General features: G+C 37.0%; 1 protein-coding gene and 1 pseudogene across 1 annotated transcript; both read right to left on the minus strand.

Moving 5' to 3' along the window:
• Nucleotides 1-500: 500 nt before the first annotated feature.
• LOC117319682 lies at nt 501-13,065 on the minus strand (annotated as a pseudogene).
• Nucleotides 13,066-15,686: 2,621 nt separating this feature from the next.
• LOC117319691 (glutaredoxin-C8-like) lies at nt 15,687-19,170 on the minus strand. Its single transcript, XM_033874459.1, has 2 exons — nt 18,851-19,170; nt 15,687-16,699 (listed from the first exon to the last, which is right to left on the minus strand). The coding sequence occupies exons 1-2, from the start codon at nt 19,067-19,069 to the stop codon at nt 16,592-16,594; spliced, it is 327 nt and encodes a 108-aa protein (XP_033730350.1). The 5' UTR covers nt 19,070-19,170; the 3' UTR covers nt 15,687-16,591.
• Between the last annotated feature and the right edge of the window lie 4,864 nt (nt 19,171-24,034).

Here is a 24,034-nt window from a genome sequence, read left to right on the forward strand (position 1 = left end):
TTGAAACAAAGTTGGATACAGTGACTTTTTCAAAAACAAGACAAATGGCTGGATATATTGAAAACATATATCAATATTCATCCTCTCGCTCAGAGTTTCCAGTAAACCACTGAAAGTATGTTTTTGAATCAGATCTATTTGACTCTTAGAAACGATGTAACATCTCTATTTGAGTTATGTTCGGACCCTTCAGATTTCTGAGAAATAGTAACCCGACTTCTGAAGTTGGTAAAAGAATCAAGGGTAAAGTGTTCCTGTCGTTAACTTTGGTGGTAAAATATAGCTCTATGTAAAAATACAAGATCAAATTTGTTATGGAAAGGTGTATAAATGAAAACGTGGAGTACAATTCTTTATGAATATCTTGTTAAAGAAAAAGGACAATCGTTTTTAAAGTTACCTTTATGCTATAACAAAGTTAACAAATAAGAATATGAACATTTTACCCTGAATGTTATAGATGTGGAATAACTATAGTTAATGATTTGATTAAATCAAAAAACAAAAAAACACACATTTTATATACGTGGTGAATTTAATATCAAATACAGTACAGACACAAACAATCTACAGTATTACAGCATACTATCGGTTTTAAGAAGATATATTAATCAGAACAATATTGGACATAAAACAACTGTAGGTTTAGTACATCTGATGAGAACCCTGAATTTACCCGTCAAAAGCATTAAAGGAGCTAAGGAAATACATCTTATTATATGTAATACTCTGAGTAAGGTTATAACAACTGTTAGTAAACAATGGGTAGAAATACTTGACAATGTGAACGATAAACAGGTAAAATAAACTAAATTTCGTTTCTAACAATTACTAAACAAAACTCCAATGGTAAGAATAATAATCATATTCCAACAACAAAATACAAGACTGGTCTCGCTGACAATCCTTCATATGGCTTATACACCTTAGACCGAGATACAATAGTTCAAGTATTCTGGGAATGTAACCAAATTTCCTATGCAGTTTTGAAACACTTCTAGAAGCTTTTATTTTCCAATTGGTTTAGAAAATGAATCCTTCCTTTTCGGAATAGTATCATTTTAAACTTTGCTTTTTAAGATGACAAGCATAGTACCATCTTGTATTTTAGAAAAAAAAATAATAAGGAGAAAACAAGAAAAGAAAAATTGTTAGGACCATCTCAGAATCTGTCTTTGCAAAATTCATCTAAATCACATTGGTGGAGCTGAAGGAAAAGTTGGTTCTAAACTAGCCGCGGTATTAACAAGTCCTGATCAACGTCATCTAAACTAGCCGCGGTATTAACAAGTCCTGATCAAAATGTTGGTTCTAAACTAGCCGCGGTATTAACAAGTCTTGATCAACGTCATCTAAACTAGCCGCGGTATTAACAAGTCCTGATCAAAATGTTGGTTCTAAACTAGCCGCGGTATTAACAAGTCCTGATCAACGTCATCGCTTGATCATTCCTGAAAATGATAACCGAATCCCACACATGCGCTGGAGTGAAGTGTTTTAGAATATATTTTTCAAGGTCGCAGATATATTTACAAGACGTTCTTTTCTCCAATAATGAACATACCAACTGAGTGAGTTTCGATCGAATACATCTCGCGTGGAATGCTATCGTTCCTCTCTCCAGTAAAACCGCACGTACCAACTTAGCGAGCCGAGGAAACATCACATGGAAAGGTACATTTGTATCGTTCGCTGTAAACAAACATCTACCTAATTGCATTAAATGCTTTAAAGGCGCCTTCTGAAGGTCAAGATTAGACTCTGTTACGTCCAGCAGCTTTACTCTGTTGTTGAGTATTTACATTAAATTCATACTTTCAAACAGAGCGCCTTCGTTATTAACTTTTCATTCAAAGATAGGGCATAATATGGGGTACATCTATATAGATCCGAAACAAAAACTGTTTTCATATCGCCACTTTCTACGACTCCTTTTATGTGTCTATGTACAGTTGTATATCTTAATGTTCATAATAATTCAATAAATATCGAAAGTGTTTTCCTTCTTCTGGATGCTATATGAATCAGTTATAGAATGTTACCAATAATTACAGTTGTCAGAACTAAGAGACTTTGAGAAACTGTCCATGTCGGTAAACAGAATACAAGTTACAATATACATGTAAACGTTACATGCATTTGCCCCATGCTTATAAAAAATTCCATCACCGAAATAGTTTGCATACTTTGGCCTTGGTAGTACACCTTAGTACGCTGATGTTGGTCATAATGCGGCCAACACTTACTGTATGATGTCAGACGAGGATACAATACACTATATACAGAATCACCAAAGCCGCGGCTACTTTAAAATACAAGCTATGAGGTTCGTCCTGTTTTATGTCCAGTGGTCTGGTTTTCATTGGGTGCCACGTGCGGTTCCACTGTGTCAGTATGGCCTGTCGGGCTCCTCCCCATTTACCTGGCCCCTCCAGTCGGAACTGATACGGTGTACAGGGTCCAAAGACACACTTCATGGCAAGTAGTGGATCCCGCAACAACATTTTAACTAGAACAAGATTTACAAAATGTCAGATCTGATAAGTTCAACAATACGGTACTACATCACCGATATAATAATTATAAATTCTTTATCAGTAGCGTAATAACTTACCTATGTCAGGAGAGCAGCCTACCAGATCGGCCAGTTCATCCATGTATGTGATGAAATCCACCTGTATAGTATGGCGAGTAGATTCCACGTACCGATGGCGCATGGCAATTCTTTTTTTACGTATGTCTGTCCACCGGTCAACTCTGGACGGCAGCTGGACATCTCCCTATAGGATCGTACAAACGAGACATACAATATAAGCACTTTTCAATACAATTTCAGATACAAAGGAACCAAAATGAAATATTTACATTTGTCTGGCATTGTCACTATAAAGTCTGTTGGAGAGTTCTTGTATTGATGTAAGTTTAAACGCCATCCATCACGCGCTACACTTATCAGCGTATAATACAACACAAACCGGAACGGCTAATTATTATGTTTACGTAATTTGTTATAAAATATGCCATTTACGCATTACGTTGATAATAAAATCATTAACAAAAATTAAGTTCTTAATTTTCCATGTACTATTTTGTTTGCCAAAAAGCACGCGACCATGTTCCGGCTGTTCCAACGACTGACAAAAAATCTGATGACTGCCGGTAAGGCGGGAATTATGAATTTTAAATATGAATTATAGCATTTAAAAATTAAAAAAAAAGTAAAAGGAATATAATATAAGCGTTGAACTGCTTTGGTAAGGTATTCATGATCTATTTGAATGCCAGAGCTTTGTAAGCAAACAACATAATGTGCTCTAGAGCTTTGCAAGCAAACAACATAATGTGCGTTAACACATTGTTGTTTGCTTGCTCATAAATACCATACAAAAACAGTTCAATACTTAAGTAAACTATAGCATGCAGCCGCTTTGTCCTTCTTGGAAATGCCTACCGTGTGGTAGCCACTATTGAACCGAAAAAGCAATGGGCACTTTTGACTATTTTGGAATATGTTGACAATGCTGTGATCGGGACCGTAGAAAAGGTAACATAACACTTATTGGAGTGTACAATGATGTGATCGGGACTGTAGAAAAGGTAACATAACACTTATTGGAGTGTACAATGATGTGATCAGGACTGTAGGTAACATAACACTTATTGGAGTGTACAATGATGTGATCGGGACTGTAGAAAAGGTAACATAACACTTATTGGAGTGTACAATGCTATGATCGGGACTGTAGAAAAGGTAACATAACACTTATTGGAGTGTACAATGATGTGATCGGGACTGTAGAAAAGGTAACATAACACTTATTGGAGTGTACAATGATGTGATCGGGACTGTAGAAAAGGTAACATAACACTTATTGGAGTGTACAATGATGTGATCGGGACTGTAGAAAAGGTAACATAACACTTATTGGAGTGTACAATGATGTGATCGGGACTGTAGAAAAGGTAACATAACACTTATTGGAGTGTACAATGATGTGATCGGGACTGTAGAAAAGGTAACATAACACTTATTGGAGTGTACAATGATGTGATCGGGACTGTAGAAAAGGTAACATAACACTTATTGGAGTGTACAATGATGTGATCGGGACTGTAGAAAAGGTAACATAACACTTATTGGAGTGTACAATGATGTGATCGGGACTGTAGAAAAGGTAACATAACACTTATTGGAGTGTACAATGATGTGATCGGGACTGTAGAAAAGGTAACATAACACTTATTGGAGTGTACAATGATGTGATCGGGACTGTAGAAAAGGTAACATAACACTTATTGGGGTGTACAATGATGTGATCGGGACTGTAGAAAAGGTAACATAACACTTATTGGAGTGTACAATGATGTGATCGGGACTGTAGAAAAGGTAACATAACACTTATTGGAGTGTACAATGATGTGATCGGGACTGTAGAAAAGGTAACATAACACTTATTGGAGTGTACAATGATGTGATCGGGACTGTAGAAAAGGTAACATAACACTTATTGGAGTGTGCAATGATGTGATCGGGACTGTAGAAAAGGTAACATAACACTTATTGGAGTGTACAATGATGTGATCGGGACTGTAGAAAACGTCATATAACACTTATTGGAGTGTACAATGATGTGATCGGGACTGTAGAAAAGGTAACATAACACTTATTGGAGTGTACAATGATGTGATCGGGACTGTAGAAAAGGTAACATAACACTGTTGATCATATACGTATATCTTTACCAATCTCGCACAACTTTAGGTCTTATTCATGTCTACCTGTTTTCTGAATTTCGCTTTTCTGTTTTAAACCTACGACGTTATTTGTCTGAGAATAAAGATAGCTCAAAGGAGCAGGATTTGTATTACTATTAAACACAATAATATACCTTGAACACGCGAGTGGCAAGTCGGGCCTGCATCTCGGACAGAGGCATAATGGCGCCAAGCGGCTGGAAACATCCTATCACGCTCAAGGTCGGCTTCTCAAGGTCAGGAGGGAAAAATATACTTATACAGGTCAACCTGATTGTCCTTAACGTCAAATACAGACTTGTCAATGAATGGAAAACCAAATATATAACCCGTCCCGAGAATGACCGCATCAACTTCCTCCTTCGTCCCGTTATCAAACTCTACCTCGGTTTCCGAGAAGCATTTGATGTTGGGTTTGATGATGACAGAACCGTTAGCGATCTTGTTTGGTAAGTCATCGTTGACGGTTGGATGTTGGGAGAAGGCGTTATGCTTTGGTCTCAGTGAGTATTTGGCATGATCGAATCTAGCGTTCAATCTGGAATGCATTTCAAAGTTTACAAGAGACTCTGGGAGATGTAACCTCAAAAAATCCATCGCTCGGCGAGTAAACAACATGTCAACTGGAATGCCGTTGTAGGCAATGCGATTCATTACCCATGTACCTCGACGAGTGCTCAGAAAAAGCTGAAATCCATTTAAAACCTAAGTGTCAAATTAACGTTAAAAACATATAATAACGTGTATACCATTCCTGTTTCGGTTTGCCATTAGATATTGGATTAAATTAAAGACATGCTCCTGTTAAAACGTTATGATAAAGAATCATGTTTTTGTTTGCTATGTCCCACACATTAAAGAAGAAACGAATGAGGTGAACAAATTCCGATCGATATCATAATAGTGGTCGAAGCTGAATAGGAAAGTTTCGTATCTAAATGCGAAGTGACTGAATATGCACATGCATTTAATATAACATTATTTTAAAACAACCCTAAATCATTAAATATCTACTTGTTAGAAGTTTGAGATTTGAAAAATATAGCAGCAACAAGAGTGCTTACTTTGGAGGCAATCCTTGACACCTCCACGGCTACGTCACCACCCGAGTTGCCCACTCCTACAGCTACAACTCTCTTGTCCTTGTAATCTTCCAAAGATTTAAAGTCATGTGTGTGTGTTATGCTCCCTTCGAATGTATCCATTCCGGGGAAATCTGGCATCTTCTTTTGGGCATGATGTCCTGTGGCAACCATAACGGCGTCAAAAACATAGGAAGTGACTTCTTTCGACTTCCGGTCACGGACCTGGAGCGTCCATTGTCCTGTAGTTTCGTATTCTTCGTGTTTCACTATGCGTATTACCTGCACCATATGAAATAAAGCCATGCTGCAGTATATATAAGGTTTTCAAATAGATGTATCAAAGCGAGAATTTCATTTTAAGGGAAATGTGGACGTGAATCCGATAAATATGTAAGTGCTACATGTACCGGTGCGATTTGATGAAGCAGTTGATAAGAATAAAATGAAATTACGACAAGTGAGAGTTGCTGATTTCTATTCACATATACTATCAAATTTGACATCTTATGTATAATATCAAATTGGATATTTTATGTTTGTATACTCTCAAATTTGATATTTTAGTTATAATATCAAGTTTAATATGACACCTATATAGACGGACATATATGGACAGTTTAGATTTGCTTCCATGATCAAGCAACTCACTTCTAGCCTCACATCACAACAATGGTATTTTGAATCCGTCATCTATGAAATTTGTCTAGCTATTCAATAGAGTACCCACGCGGAGTTCAAGGGTTTGAATAAATTACTAGATCTTCTGTATAGATAGGGAAAGGGATCAATTTCTTGCTTTTGAACACAAAAGAGGCCAAAAGTGATCAGCTGCACTTGCTACAACACGTGCTGTTCTCTCTATCCTTCCACATTGACATTGTCCCTTCATATACTGTAAATGTTAGGGTAAACATCATCGACACTCTAGAGGTTTAGTTCGCTCTCGCTTTCTGCACCCCTGGAATATGTCATGGCAAACTTGAAGGTACAATTACAGAGGAGTGACAAAGAGACTCGAGCCGACACATCTCATTCTGTACAATAAGTCTAGTTATACCATCATTCGTTTGTGGTGCATATATCCGGAAGTACTAGTTCTAGACCAAGGACCAATATTGTTCGTGTAAGACCGGAAGTATGACAATAACCTCTATATTCGGTCTCTTATCCATAAGCCATACATGTATATACAGATAGTTCCGGAAGTGTTGAAAACGCCACTATTCCTCAAACAACAGTCTTCCACTCACCTCGTTATTGAACTTAATGTATTTTTCCAGGTCAAACCTTTCCGCATACAACCGGAAGTATTTCTGGACGTAGGTGTTGTGCATGTAGATTGGATACTCCTCCGGGATGGGGAAATCACTGTAGCACATCATCTCCTTACTCGTGTTGATCACCGTCGACTTCATCACGCATGCCTGGTCAGGACGGACTTGGTCCGTGTAGTTCCAGAGTCCACCTGTGGTCAGCGAACCGTTTTAGACTGTATTAATACCAGTGTTTCTGCATTGTACTAACCTATGGCGTTACTATCCATCAATATAAATAATATACTTTTTACTTAATTACTGTACTTTGATTTTTCAAAATTCTTGAAATTTTATTTCGACCAGCATTTAGTAAACATTTCGTTTTCTAGCATATTGAATTTAAAAAAACGCAAATTACTTTCCTATCTATGTATCTTTTTATGACATTCACATGCATACCAGACTAGCAGTACAAATAATATATCTACCGAGTAGGAAACTGACTACCAGTACACATTATATATCTACCGAGTAGGAAACTGACTACCAGTACAAATAATATATCTACCGAGTAGGAAACTGACTACCAGTACAAATAATATATCTACCGAGTAGGAAACTGACTACCAGTACAAATAATATATCTACCGAGTAGGAAACTGACTACCAGTACAAATAATATATCTACCGAGTAGGAAACTGACTACCAGTACACATTATATATCTACCGAGTAGGAAACTGACTACCAGTACAAATTATATATCTACCAAGTAGGAAACTGACTACCAGTACAAATTATATATCTACCGAGTAGGAAACTGACTACCAGTACAAATTATATATCTACCGAGTAGGAAACTGACTACCAGTACAAATTATATATCTACCGAGTAGGAAACTGACTACCAGTACACATTATATATCTACCGAGTAGGAAACTGACTACCAGTACAAATTATATATCTACCAAGTAGGAAACTGACTACCAGTACAAATTATATATCTACCGAGTAGGAAACTGACTACCAGTACAAATTATATATCTACCGAGTAGGATACTGACTACCAGTACAAATTATATATCTACCGAGTAGGATACTGACTACCAGTACAAATTATATATCTACCGAGTAGGAAACTGACTACCAGTACAAATTATATATCTACCGAGTAGGATACTGACTACCAGTACTAATTATATATCTACCAAGTAGGATACTGACTACCAGTACAAATTATATATCTACCGAGTAGGATACTGACTACCAGTACAAATTATATATCTACCGAGTAGGAAACTGACTACCAGTACAAATTATATATCTACCGCGTAGGATACTGACTACCAGTACAAATTATATATCTACCGAGTAGGATACTGACTACCAGTACAAATTATATATCTACCAAATAGGATACTGACTACCAGTACAAATTATATATCTACCGAGTAGGATACTGACTACCAGTACAAATTATATATCTACCGAGTAGTAAACTGACTACCAGTACAAATTATATATCTACCGAGTAGGATACTGACTACCAGTACACATTATATATCTACCGAGTAGTAAACTGACTACCAGTACAAATTATATATCTACCCAGTAGGATACTGACTACCAGTACAAAGTATATATCTACCGAGTAGGATACTGACTACCAGTACAAATTATATATCTACCGAGTAGGAAACTGACTACCAGTACAAATTATATATCTACCGAGTAGGATACTGGCTACCAGTACACATTATATATCTACCGAGTAGGATACTGACGACCAGTACAAATTATATATCTACCGAGTAGGAAACTGACTACCAGTACAAATTATATATCTACCGAGTAGGAAACTGACTACCAGTACAAATTATATATCTACCGAGTAGGATACTGACTACCAGTACAAATTATATATCTACCGAGTAGTAAACTGACTACCAGTACAAATTATATATCTACCGAGTAGGAAACTGACTACCAGTACAAATTATATATCTACCGAGTAGGAAACTGACTACCAGTACACATTATATATCTACCGAGTAGGAAACTGACTACCAGTACAAATTATATATCTACCGAGTAGGAAACTGACTACAAGTACAAATTATATATCTACCGAGTAGGAAACTGACTACCAGTACAAATTATATATCTACCGAGTAGGATACTGGCTACCAGTACACATTATATATCTACCGAGTAGGATACTGACGACCAGTACAAATTATATATCTACCGAGTAGGAAACTGACTACCAGTACAAATTATATATCTACCGAGTAGGAAACTGACTACCAGTACAAATTATATATCTACCGAGTAGGATACTGACTACCAGTACAAATTATATATCTACCGAGTAGTAAACTGACTACCAGTACAAATTATATATCTACCGAGTAGGAAACTGACTACCAGTACAAATTATATATCTACCGAGTAGGAAACTGACTACCAGTACACATTATATATCTACCGAGTAGGAAACTGACTACCAGTACAAATTATATATCTACCGAGTAGGAAACTGACTACCAGTACAAATTATATATCTACCGAGTAGGAAACTGACTACAAGTACAAATTATATATCTACCGAGTAGGAAACTGACTACCAGTACAAATTATATATCTACCGAGTAGGAAACTGACTACCAGTACAAATTATATATCTACCGAGTAGGATACTGAATACCAGTACAAATTATATATCTACCGAGTAGAAAACTGACTACCAGTACACATTATATATCTACCGAGTAGGAAACTGACTACCAGTACAAATTATATATCTACCGAGTAGGAAACTGACTACCAGTACACATTATATATCTACCGAGTAGGAAACTGACTTCCAGTACACATTATATATCTACCGAGTAAGAAACTGACTACCAGTACAAATTATATATCTACCGAGTAGGAAACTGACTACCAGTACAAATTATATATCTACCGAGTAGGAAACTGACTACCAGTACAAATTATATATCTACCGAGTAGGAAACTGACTACCAGTACACATTATATATCTACCGAGTAGGATACTGACTACCAGTACACATTATATATCTACCGAGTAAGAAACTGACTACCAGTACACATTATATATCTACCGAGTAGGAAACTGACTACCAGTACACATTATATATCTACCGAGTAGGATACTGACTACCAGTACACATTATATATCTACCGAGTAAGAAACTGACTACCAGTACACATTATATATCTACCGAGTAGGAAACTGACTACCAGTACAAATTATATATCTACCGAGTAGGATACTGACTACCAATACAAATTATATATCTACCGAGTAGTAAACTGACTACCAGTACAAATTATATATCTACCAAGTAGGATACTGACTACCAGTACAAATTATATATCTACCAAGTAGGATACTGACTACCAGTACAAATTATATATCTACCAAGTAGTAAACTGACTACCAGTACAAATTATATATCTACCGAGTAGTAAACTGACTACCAGTACAAATTATATATCTACCGAGTAGGAAACTGACTACCAGTACAAATTATATATCTACCGAGTAGGAAACTGACTACCAGTATAAATTATATATCTACCGAGTAGGAAACTGACTACCAGTACACATTATATATCTACCAAGTAGGAAACTGACTACCAGTACAAATTACATATCTACCGAGTAGGAAACTGACTACCAGTACAAATTACATATCTACCGAGTAGGGAACTGACTACCAGTACACATTATATATCTACCGAGTAGTAAACTGACTACCAGTACAAATTATATATCTACCGAGTAGGAAACTGACTACCAGTACAAATTATATATCTACCGAGTAGGAAACTGACTACCAGTACAAATTATATATCTACCCAGTAGGATACTGACTACCAGTACACATTATATATCTACCGAGTAGGATACTGACTACCAGTACATATCTACCGAGTAGGATACTGACTACTAGTACAAATTATATATCTACCCAGTAGGATACTGACTACCAGTACAAATTATATATCTACCGAGTAGGAAACTGACTACCAGTACAAATTATATATCTACCGAGTAGGGAACTGACTACCAGTACAAATTATATATCTACCAAGTAGGAAACTGACTACCAGTACAAATTATATATCTACCAAGTAGGAAACAGACTACCAGTACACATTATATATCTACCGAGTAGTAAACTGACTACCAGTACAAATTATATATCTACCGAGTAGGGAACTGACTACCAGTACAAATTATATATCTACCAAGAAGGATACTGACTACCAGTACACATTGTATATCTACCGAGTAGGAAACTGACTACCAGTACAAATTATATATCTACCGAGTAGGATACTGACTACCAGTACAAATTATATATCTACCGAGTAGGAAACTGACTACCAGTACGAATTATATATCTACCGAGTAGTAAACTGACTACCAGTACAAATTATATATCTACCGAGTAGGAAACTGACTACCAGTACAAATTATATATCTACCCAGTAGGAAACTGACTACCAGTACAAATTATATATCTACCCAGTAGGAAACTGACTACCAGTACATATCTACCGAGTAGTAAACTGACTACCAGTACAAATCATATATCTACCGAGTAGGAAACTGACTACCAGTACAAATTATATATCTACCCAGTAGGAAACTGACTACCAGTACAAATTATATATCTACCCAGTAGGAAACTGACTACCAGTACAAATTATATATCTACCGAGTAGGGAACTGACTACCAGTACAAATTATATATCTACCAAGTAGGAAACTGACTACCAGTACAAATTATATATCTACCAAGTAGGAAACTGACTACCAGTACACATTATATATCTACCGAGTAGTAAACTGACTACCAGTACAAATTATATATCTACCGAGTAGGGAACTGACTACCAGTACAAATTATATATCTACCAAGTAGGAAACTGACTACCAGTACAAATTATATATCTACCAAGTAGGAAACTGACTACCAGTACAAATTATATATCTACCAAGAAGGATACTGACTACCAGTACACATTGTATATCTACCGAGTAGGAAACTGACTACCAGTACAAATCATATATCTACCGAGTAGGAAACTGACTACCAGTACAAATTATATATCTACCCAGTAGGAAACTGACTACCAGTACAAATTATATATCTACCCAGTAGGAAACTGACTACCAGTACAAATTATATATCTACCTAATAGGATACTGACTACCAGTACAAATGATATATCTACCGAGTAGTAAACTGACTACCAGTACAAATTATATATCTACCGAGTAGGAAACTGACTACCAGTACAAATTACATATCTACCGAGTAGGATACTGACTACCAGTACATATCTACCGAGTAGGAAACTGACTACCAGTACAAATTATATATCTACCGAGTAATAAACTGACTACCAGTACAAATTATATATCTACCGAGTAGGAAACTGACTACCAGTACAAATTATATATCTACCGAGTAGTAAACTGACTACCAGTACAAATTATATATCTACCGAGTAGGAAACTGACTACCAGTACAAATTACATATCTACCGAGTAGGAAACTGACTACCAGTACAAATTACATATCTACCGAGTAGGAAACTGACTACCAGTACAAATTACATGTTACTGTACATATCTACCAAGTTGGTTACCGACGATGATATCGACTCACCTATGTCATCTGTCCGTTCAAAACAGGTCGGTTCGAGTCCTTCGTCCAGACAACATTTGATGGCGGGAAGACCACTGGCCCCGGCCCCTATTACTGCTACTGTCTTCATGGTTCCTTGATGAACAGCTGCGTTTTTGGTAGTTAATCAGTTCTCCCGGTGTTAATCGTAAACATACATTGTATAACCGACCTATATTATGACCCACCAGGCATGTGATAGTACCAACTATGACTTCACAGTGGCGATATGTGTATCTCCGTACATACACTCGTGACCTCCCGCAAGTGATGATAACAAATCTCATATTGAAGGCTAAAATTAAAAGTTGTTCTACATTTGTTGTCGACGTGGTCGATAAATGACAGCTCATTCACAGGGATCTGAGAATTTGAAAATCGGTAAATGAATCCCTCCCCTGGTGTTAATTGTATAGAGAAAAATGATGAATCCCTCCCCAGGTGTTAATTGTATAGAGAAAAATGATGAATCCCTCCCCAGGTGTTAATTGTATAGAGAAAAATGATGAACCCTTCCTCTGGTGTTAATTGTATAGAGAAAAATGATGAACCCCCTCCTTGGTGTTCATTGTGCAGAGGAAAATAATGACACTCCTATTATTTTATAATGGAAAAGATTGCTGTTGATTCAGTCCAGATATGAAGACGATCATAAAGACAAAAGGAGAAAGTACGTATACAAACTTCAATGTACCTGCATGTCATACCTTAGAGAAATACTGTGTTTTCACCGACTTTGTGTGGGTAAACTAACCGATGGCTGAGTGGTTAAGGTGTCCCGACACTTTATCACTAATCCAACAAAAGTAAAAAAAAATTAAAATGTGTACCAGCATAGCTTCTAACTTTAGTTTTGTACTCTATTTGGCCCTTAATGACTAGGGGGCCGCGGTGACTGAGTGGTTAAGGTGTCCCGACACTTTATCACTAGCCCTCCACCTCTGGGCTGCGAGTTCGAAACCTACTTGGGGCAGTTGCCAGGTACTGACCGTAGGCCGGTGGTTTTTCTCCGGGTACTCCGGCTTTCCTCCACCTCCAAAACCTGGCACGTCCTTAAATGACCTGACTGTTAATAGGACGTTAAATAAAATAAACAAACTAAACCAGTCTGCAGACAAATAGAAATACATACTACAACACAAACAACAGTTATCCAACCAATGGGTAATTCTACAACACATACAAGCGTACACCAACCAATGGACAATTCTACAACACAAACAACAGTACACCAACCAATGGACAATTCTACAACACAAACCAATGGTAATTCGACAACACATACAAGCGTACATCAACCAATGGACAATTCTACAACACAAACAACAGTACACCAACCAATGGACAATTCTACAACACAAACCAATGGGCGATTCTATAACACAAACAACAGTACACCAACCAATGGGCAATTCTACAACACAAACCAATGGGCGATTCTACAACACATACAACAGTACACAAACCAATGGGCAATTCTACAACACAAACAACAGTACACCGACCAATGGACAATTCTACAACACAAACAACAGTACACCAACCAATGGGTAATTCTACAACACATACAAGCGTACACCAACCAATGGACAATTCTACAACACAAACAACAGTACCCCAACCAATGGACGATTCTACAACACAAACAACAGTACACCAACCAATGGGCAATTCTACAACACAAACCAATGGGCGATTCTATAACACAAACAACAGTACACCAACCAATGGGCAATGCTACAACACAAACCAATGGGCGATTCTACAACACATACAACAGTACACCAACCAATGGGATATTATACAACACAAACAACAGCACACCAACCAATGGGTAATTATACAACACATACAACAGTATACCGACCAATGGGCGATTCTACAACACAAACAACAGTACAGCGACCAATGGGCAATTCTACAACATAAACAACAGTATACCAACCAATGGGCAATTCTACAACACAAACCAATGGGTAATTATACAACACAAACAACAGTACACAAACCAATGGGCAATTCTACAACACAAACCAATTGGTAATTCTACAACACAAACAACAGTACACAAACCAATGGGTAATTCTACAACACAAACAACAGTACACCAACCAATGGGATATTATACAACACAAACAACAGTACACCAACCAATGGGTAATTCTACAACACAAACAACAGTACACCAACCAATGGGATATTATACAACACAAACAACAGTACACCGACCAATGGGTGATTCTATAACACATACAACAGTACACAGACCAATGGGCGATTCTACAACACAAACAACAGTACACCGACCAATGGGCAATTCTACAACACAAACAACAGTACACCAACCAATGGGCAATTCTACAACACAAACAACAGTACACCAACCAATGGGCAATTCTACAACACAAACAACAGTACACCAACCAATGGGCAATTCTACAACACAATCAACAGTACACCAAGCAATGGGCAATTCTACAACACAAACCAATGGGTAACAGTACACCAACCAATGGGCAATTCTACAACACAAACAACAGTACACCAACCAATGGGCAATTCTACAACACAAACAACAGTACACCAACAAATGGGCAATTCTACAACACAAAGAACAGTACACCAACCAATGGGTAATTCTACAACACAATCAACAGTACACCAAGCAATAGGCGATTCTACAACACAAACAACGGTACACAACCAATGGGCGATTCTACAACACAAACAACAGTACACCAACCAATGGGCGATTCTACAACACATACAACGGTACACAACCCATGGGCGATTCTACAACACATACAACGGTACACAACCAATGGGCGATTTTACTTCTCATAAAAAAGTACAACAACCAATAGGCATTGTCTATATTTATTGCAGATTTAATAGAGTTCACAATTTGACATATCGATTCATTCTCAATAAATCTGCAATCATTATTCAATTTTCAATACCAGATACATGACGCTCTGATGCCAGGACAAGAAAATGATTACAATATTTAGAGAAATATTAAAAATCCATTTAAATAATATCACAAAATGTAAAATAATTTCAGTCTAGTTGATGTAAAAAGGAAAACAACTCATGAAAAAACTCTTTCAAAATTAAATTAGGAAGTAAATATTTTTGTATGACAATTATATCTATAAAGGAGAAAATTGTTTTGAAAACATTCTGATATCTTACATCAATTAGTTGTTATCCCTAGATGGGGAAAATTAACAAAGATGTAAATTATGTATCAATTGTCAAATCACAATTCAAAATTAATGATAGTGCATCATTCATAAATTGCAACATATTGCCATCATAAAATGTACACATGATAGTCATTCTATAATATGTAATACATACAAAACAAATGTAAAATAATATAAAATTTCAAAGGCAAAATGAAATAAACAATATCAAAATTATTATCACAGAATTCTGATTAGCATTTTTACATAAATAGTTTAATACTACAGTATCAAAGAAACTTTCAAACATCAAAATATGATTATGCCTTCAAATTTAAATCATTATAACACAAAAACTGATGGAAAAGAAATCATCATTAGGCCAAGTCCTTTTCCCTTTGTTTAAATTAATTGTTCCTTTCATCAAATGGGTGCAGGCTCCACTACATGTCAAAATAATGTAGGAGTTCCGATCACTTAGGCTTGGAAACATCTGTAAAGGCACTTTCGATACATTCTTTGTCTCAAAAGAAACAACAACTATCAGAAAGAGTCCAAGTAACTATTTCATAAAACTTCTATTGTTTTAATGAAATAAGAATTTTGCCGAGATTTCCAGAATCATGAAGTCGTTTGATCTCCGGTTCACCACCAATGTACTTTCCCCTGACAAACAGCTGGGGTACCTGAGAAAATATGAAAAGTATATCAAGAATGAGTTAAAATCTATCTTTTTTTTTCCTCAACTTTCAATGAAAAGATAAGATCATGACTATGTCCGGATTCATTAAATGTTGAGTGAAATATGACATTTGTATTTCAACTGATAAGTTTGTTTGTATATTTATTGTCAATTTAAGTCACTGAGTATTTATACTAACTTGACATCACATAATCATATGAATCATTGAGTGCTTGATATTTCCATACAATTCTGAGTCATTTCCACTACCAATTTTTCCACACCAAATTATATAAACTGTGAAAAAGTTTCAGAATCATATGATGTAGGTATTTCATAATGAGTCTACAACACTGCAACTAGCATTTACATAATATCAGGAATCTCTTTAATGGTTTGCTCACATTAAAGTGAGTATCTTCTGTAAATACATGAGAAATGTAGGTCTACATAGCTGAATTTTTACCAGGAAATGAAAATTATTGTTGGACTTCTTCAAAAATGGTAAAAGAGCCAAGCTGCTGCAGAAACGGGGAACAAAAGCCTAGTGATCAGGTAGTTTTTCATGTCTGAAACAAATCATGCTGGCTTTATTTTGGATTTGTTTGCTCACACCATCATGGTCAAATAGCTCAGTTGCATGCATTTACATCAAGGTGACACATAGCTTCCGTAGTGGAATTTGGTTTGTTTTTGTTTAACGTCCTATTAACAGCCAGGGTCATTTAAGGACGTGCCAGGTTTGGAGGTGGAGGAAAGATGGAGTACCCGGAGAAAAACCACCGGCCTACAGTCAGTACCTGGCAACTGCCCCACGTAGGTTTCGAACTCGCAACCCAGTGGTGGAGGGCTAGTGATAAAGTGTCGGGACACCTTAACCACTCAGCCACCGTGGCCCCTAGTAGTGGAAAAAGAATCTGATGAATGCTTTTCAGCTACAACAGTAGCTAGGTGACACCTGCATCAATGTTATACCATGTATATTAGATAATGGTTGTACACGTAGCTAAATTTATTTATGTTGACTGATTTCAACACAGTCTGATGGGTTATACCTAGGCCTATTTAAATTACTTTCCTGAATGATGAGCCGAGTGTTATGAAAGCTCCTAAGATCTTTTGACAGTATCATTAAAAAAAATTGAAAAAAAAAGTTTGATAGTGTAAAAGTGGATAGTAATAGGAACACATTATAAGCCTAGTGGCAGGATGTTGTCCTTGAGAGTGAAAGGTTGATTGTTCGAGCCTCAGCAAAGAGAGGGTATTTTCCATTACTCCTATATATATACATTGTATAACAGATTCGGTGTCAGTGAACATTCCAAGTGCAAGCTGTAGGAAAATGAGAGGCTTCAAGTAGGAGATAGAACCTAGATATGTTCGGGGAAGAACTCAAATGAAAAGATGAGCAGTGTGGCAGGTATTAATTGTGAATAGTGTACATAGAGATAGGGTCGTCTTCTAGCTTCGCAATGGGGTAATCTCTCTTTAGCTCGGTCAGTAGAGCGGTGGACCAGTAAACTGAGGATTGCAGGTTTGATCCCCAGTGGAAGCACACTACTTGCTTTCATTTACCAAAACATGGTTGACAACTCCAAGTGAAAGCTACATATGTATAAGAGATTGAGGGGCTTCCTTGGAGCTATAGAACCTGGGTTGCAGTTGTGTTTGGGGCGAAGACTTTGTGAATGAGGGAATAATGTAAAGGTAGAGCATATACATTTATGTAAGTCATCTTAATTGGCTCAGGCTAGTCATATAATATAAGACTTCGAAGGTTCATATCGTGATTTTTTACGTTTATTATCGGATATTTACATTTTTGTTATTTGTCAAGGTTAGGACTATGGCTCAAGGCTATAGCGATTCCCCTTTTACAGGCTTTAGTCTAATTGTTTCCTTGAGAGCGAAAAGTCGCTCGTTCGAACATCAGCGTGGGCACTTTATTTTCATTACTCCTTCCTATAACAATAGAACCTATCAGATAAATCGGTTCGATTAACCTATTGTTATTTTCAGCTCTCTTTGGTGACTTAATTGTTGACGTGGGATTTCCATATTATCAGTATTTAGCCTAGTGACAGCCGATTTTATACAGGGGTCAACGTAATGAATAAAGAAATAAGGACAAACAATCTGCAGAGTAAATGCTCACCGCTCGCCTATCTGTGAGACAAATGATCTGGAAGTAATCCTCGATTTGGTTACAATCTTGTCTGTTCTCAATTTCCACCACTTCGTAGGTTTGATTTGTCAGCTTGTATCCGTCGAGTATTTCCTTTATCATTTTAGATTCAGGGCAATACTTCTTAGAAAACAATAAAACAGGCCGCTGTTTTATCTTACTGTCAACGAATGGTTTTGCACCTGCCATTGTCAATAAATCGAAAGGACTCTCCCGCGAATAACGATAAAGCGTCCTTGGCTACGTACATTCAACGTCGTATCTTCTTTTGCAAAGCGGCCTGCTGAGACAGTCTCATACAAACATTCTGTTGATCACGCATGACTATGCAAAGAAGCATAACTCTTCTTGATTTAGGTATCATACCAGTATTAAATATGTTTACGATCATTACAGACATATGTGTATCTTTTTTATTTCAGGTCTCTGTTTTGATGGGTTACTAACATATTTATAACGTTTCCGCTGAAAGATTGAATTAGTTTAAACTTATCAATAAAATGCCATTGAAGGGACGAACAGACATACATGTACATACATGTATAACCATCAGTGTACGAGTGTAGGGTAGGCCGAATGGTGGTTAAATAACCATGTACTTCGCTTCTCATAAAGAAGCGGGAACTTAGGATACACGTAAAGATACATGTCTCCCATTTAGCGTGTCTCTGTCGAGCTAAAGAGAGAACAGAAGAAACGTTGACAGGTTCCCTATCTCCTGAGAATTATATTTTCCCCGAGGATAACATTGAGGCAATGAAGTTTTCTTGGTTGTTACGTCATAGTTGATGGCCGGAAATTACAATGTCAAAGTGTGAAATAGATAATTTGTTGTAGTTTAGCTGTTATCGCAGTAACACGCGGCAAAGTTTGTTGTGGGGATATTTATTCTTATTGTAAAATGGACATGTCGAAATGCTGGGTATCGGCGAGATAAAAGCCTTGTTGCGGTTCCCTTTTTTTTTTTATTAGGCTCCGATACCATTTCAACTAACCTCGACACATCACGAGAAGCATATATGTGCAGATGATTATGTCAGGTAACTCGAAAAGAAAAATGTCGACCAATGTTCATCGTAAGAACAGGGATGCAATCTATAAGTATCTTTATTCGGCCATTAAAATGTCAACTTTTCCTGATGGAGGTTGAGACGTAACATACATTACATGTACATAACTAGCTAAAGTTGTAGGAACGAAACGTGTATAAAGGGAAATACAGAATTATTTTACCTCATTGGTTGAATCATACTTGTCGGTGTTCTTATTTCGCAGTGTGGTAGTCGTTGTATTACTCATTACTCACGACCATGGACTTGGATACATAGGAGTGACAATAGGTCGATTTCATTTTATTATTTATTGTTTGAGATCTTAGTTCCTGATAAGTAGTCAATTCGGGAACCTAGTATGACAAAACAAAATCTAAAAGTTAAAGAACTTTTCTTTACAATAGCGATACCCCTTCACATACAACTGGAAATTCTTAGTACAATATAAGGAACTCCCTGGCATGTACATTCCGCATTTGAAGTAATGGAAATTTGAAAATTAATTTGACGTTAAATAGTTATTTGACAATGCTGTCATGGTTAATAGAATTAAAAGTAAATCTCAAAGTATTTCACAAATTCTGGTTGTTATTGTTGATTCCAATTTGACAATGCTTCGATCTACATGTAGTGCCAAAACGTTTAGAGCTTGCGTGAAAAAACTATATAAATATGCCAGTGGCATCTATGACTTATTTCAATCCTGTTTTCCGGTTGTGGCATTGTATTCCAGGTTTGTTTTTTTCCAATGTTCATTTAGTCTGGATTTTTGTTATTTTTTTTTTTAACTTAACTTGTTGTAACCTCTAGCTTGGGTCTCGCTTATAATGTAAATACAGAGATTTTGTCACATGCAATATTTGTACCATATCACTACGTAATCTTCTGTACTCCATGGGCGGTAGACCGAAATCAAGCAGTCTTTCGGATTAACTTTTATTTCGAATGATTTGATAAGTTTTGTAAAGCATGTCTTTGAACATTCTCGACGGAAACTCTCGAGCAGCCTTTGATGCTATTTGTCGGCCAGTCTGTTGAGGCCTATTCGAGAATGGATCTCGTCAGCGATTTCTAGAGGTTACTCTATTTCTAGAGGTTACCCTATTTCGTATCTTGAATGCGACTAGTAAAATCGTATTTTTTTCTCTATGACGACGCCTAGGTCTTTCTCTTCTCCAACGTTTTGGATTGGGATATTGTCCATAGGGTAGTTTTCAGTGTTCGGACGATGTGTTCCTAGCTGTAGTGATGTTTATATTTATAGGACCGAATATTTTGTTGGAAGTCATAACTAGATAAGTCTTATTTCTGTGGTGAAAAAAGAGACCCGTTCCGTAAAGATACACCCGGTGGAGATGTCTGTTAGCTTAAACAATATGTTTGTTCCACCATGTACACAATACGTTCAGCTTCCTGCTACCGATAAATAAACAGAACTTCTTTTGAATTTGAAAAATACGTTTATTCTCCAAACAATTAACATGCTATTACCATCCATACAATGCATATGAGCTTAACATGAAAACACAAGGCACACCTGCTCTTTAAAGCTGGCTATATAGATATACATTCATCTAAACCTCACCGGGCGTAATTAAAGTTTCTACTGTGGACACAGTCATCATCTTCACCAAATGTTTATTTTACCAAAAATTTAGACTAATTTTAAACCAATTCTCTATCGCTTGACGGAACAGATAACTTGGTATGTTCTCGCCAAAAAGCTAGAAATTCCATGCATTTTATTTTCCATATCAAAGTTATTTTATGTGAAATATTACCAGTGGTTTAGTATTGATTGTCACCAGTCTGTCCCTGTACTAGTGGTTTAGTATTGTCACCAGTCTGCCCCTGTACTAGTGGTTTAGTATTGTCACCAGTCTGTCCCTGTACTAGTGGTTTAGTATTGTCACCAGTCTGTCCCTATACTAGTGGTTTAGTATTATCACCAGTCTGTCCCTGTACTAGTGGTTTAGTATTGATTGTCACCAGTCTGCCCCTGTACTAGTGGTTTAGTATTGTCACCAGTCTGCCCCTGTACTAGTGGTTTAGTATTGTCACCAGTCTGTCCCTGTACTAGTGGTTTAGTATTGTCACCAGTCTGCCCCTGTACTAGTGGTTTAGTATTGTCACCAGTCTGTCCCTGTACTAGTGGTTTAGTATTGTCACCAGTCTGTCCCTGTACTAGTTGTTTAGTATTGCCACCAGTCTGTTCCTGTACTAGTGGTTTAGTATTGTCACCAGGTTGTCCCTGTACTAGTGGTTTAGTATTGTCACCAGTCTTCCCCTGTACTAGTGGTTTAGTATTGTCACCAGTCTGTCCCTGTACTAGTTGTTTGGTATTGTCACCAGTCTGTCCCTGTACTAGTGGTTTAGTATTGATTGTCACCAGTCTGTCCCTGTACTAGTGGTTTAGTATTGTCACATGTCTGCCCATGTACTAGTTGTTTAGTATTGTCACCAGTCTGCCCCTGTACTAGTGGTTTAGTATTGATTGTCACCAGTCAGTCCCTGTACTAGTGGTTTAGTATTGTCACCAGTCTGTCCCTGTACTAGTGGTTTAGTATTGTAACCAGTCTGTCCCTGTACCAGTGGTTTAGTATTGATTGTCACCAGTCTGCCCATGTACTAGTTGTTTAGTATTGTCACCAGTCTGCCCCTGTACTAGTGGTTTAGTATTGTTAACAGTCTGTCCCTGTACTAGTGGTTTAGTATTGATTGTCACAAGTCTGTCCCTGTACTAGTGGTTTAGTATTGTCACCAGTCTGTCCCTGTACTAGTGGTTTAGTATTGTCACCAGTCTGCCCCTGTACTAGTGGTTTAGTATTGTCACCAGTCTGTCCCTGTACTAGTGGTTTAGTATTGATTGTCACCAGTCTGCCCATGTACTAGTTGTTTAGTATTGTCACCAGTCTGCCCCTGTACTAGTGGTTTAGTGTTGTCACCAGTCTGTCCCTGTACTAGTGGTTTAGTATTGATTGTCATCAGTCTGTCCCTGTACTAGTGGTTTAGTATTGATTGTCATCAGTCTGTCCCTGTACAGGCCGTAGGTACCTATTTGAATTGTACTTGGTATTATTATCTCTGCATCACTATGCATATATCTTGTCAGTAGACTCGCCTGTCAACAAAAGCCTCCAAATTTTTCGAAGCCCATTGGCAGTCAATGACTTCTGAAAAAGGAACTATCTTCTAAGGAGAGATGGTTCAAAAAAGGCATGCATGTTTGACCACGAGAGAGGGGAGTGTAGACCAGCTGGTCTCTCCCTGATTCTACCATGAACACCTGTTACACAATAACATTATTCTGTATACGTTCTACACTAAACCTGACCAGCTATATACATAACAGTGGACCGGAAACGGGAACCCTATCAGTATATAGAATATAGCAAAAACCCGTCTATAAAGGACGGTTTTGGTTCTGTTTAAAAGGGCATATGCCTGGAATGAATGTCACTTTATCTGCTCCCATGGGTGGCCTTTATATACTGGTTTAAAATATTCAGAGATGAAATTATGACACGATTTTTATAAGTACGAGTAGCCTCCCCTTGCACTTTGATATGTTTTCTACCGAGAACACTTGTTACACATTCAAACCTGACAAATCTCTCTTAACAATCGTTCAAAAAAAAATTTAAAAAAAAATGCTAATACTTTTCATATGCATGCGTGTCCCATATACAAATGTACATGCAAGAAGCACAAATATGTCTAATTTTCGCCCTCGAATCTTTGAAAATAAATCAATTCGTCAATGAAAGAACACTTTACTTTATATTATTGAATCAGTTTTGGTATATTCTTTTTCAAATCACTTCTTTAGGTTTCACCTGGCAAATATAAACCATGTCTGCGAAAATTTGAATCGTGTGTTATACGCATATACATTTTATTACAATGATATTTTCAATAAAAAAAACCGGATATAATGTCACTCATTCAATGAAACATTGACATAATGCTAACCACGTCAGCGAAATTCCATAAAACGACACTCGATTATTTACATTCTTATTTACCACCGCCATATCTAATACCCATCATACAGTTTTTTTTAAAGATTTATTGAAACACCACCTTTATCTGGCTTATATCG

The sequence above is a fragment of the Pecten maximus genome, chromosome 2, assembly GCF_902652985.1.
Source record: "Pecten maximus chromosome 2, xPecMax1.1, whole genome shotgun sequence".
Lineage (NCBI taxonomy): Eukaryota > Metazoa > Mollusca > Bivalvia > Pectinida > Pectinidae > Pecten > Pecten maximus.

What these genes read in the sequence shown, in the direction of transcription:
- LOC117319691 (XM_033874459.1), bottom strand. Translation starts at nt 19,069, where the DNA reads ATGGCAGGTGCAAAACCATTCGTTGACAGTAAGATAAAACAGCGGCCT. An exon ending in GTCTCACAGATAGGCGAGCG is followed by an intron (nt 16,700 to 18,850) that starts GTGAGCATTTAC and finishes ATATTTTCTCAG; the next exon opens with GTACCCCAGCTGTTTGTCAG.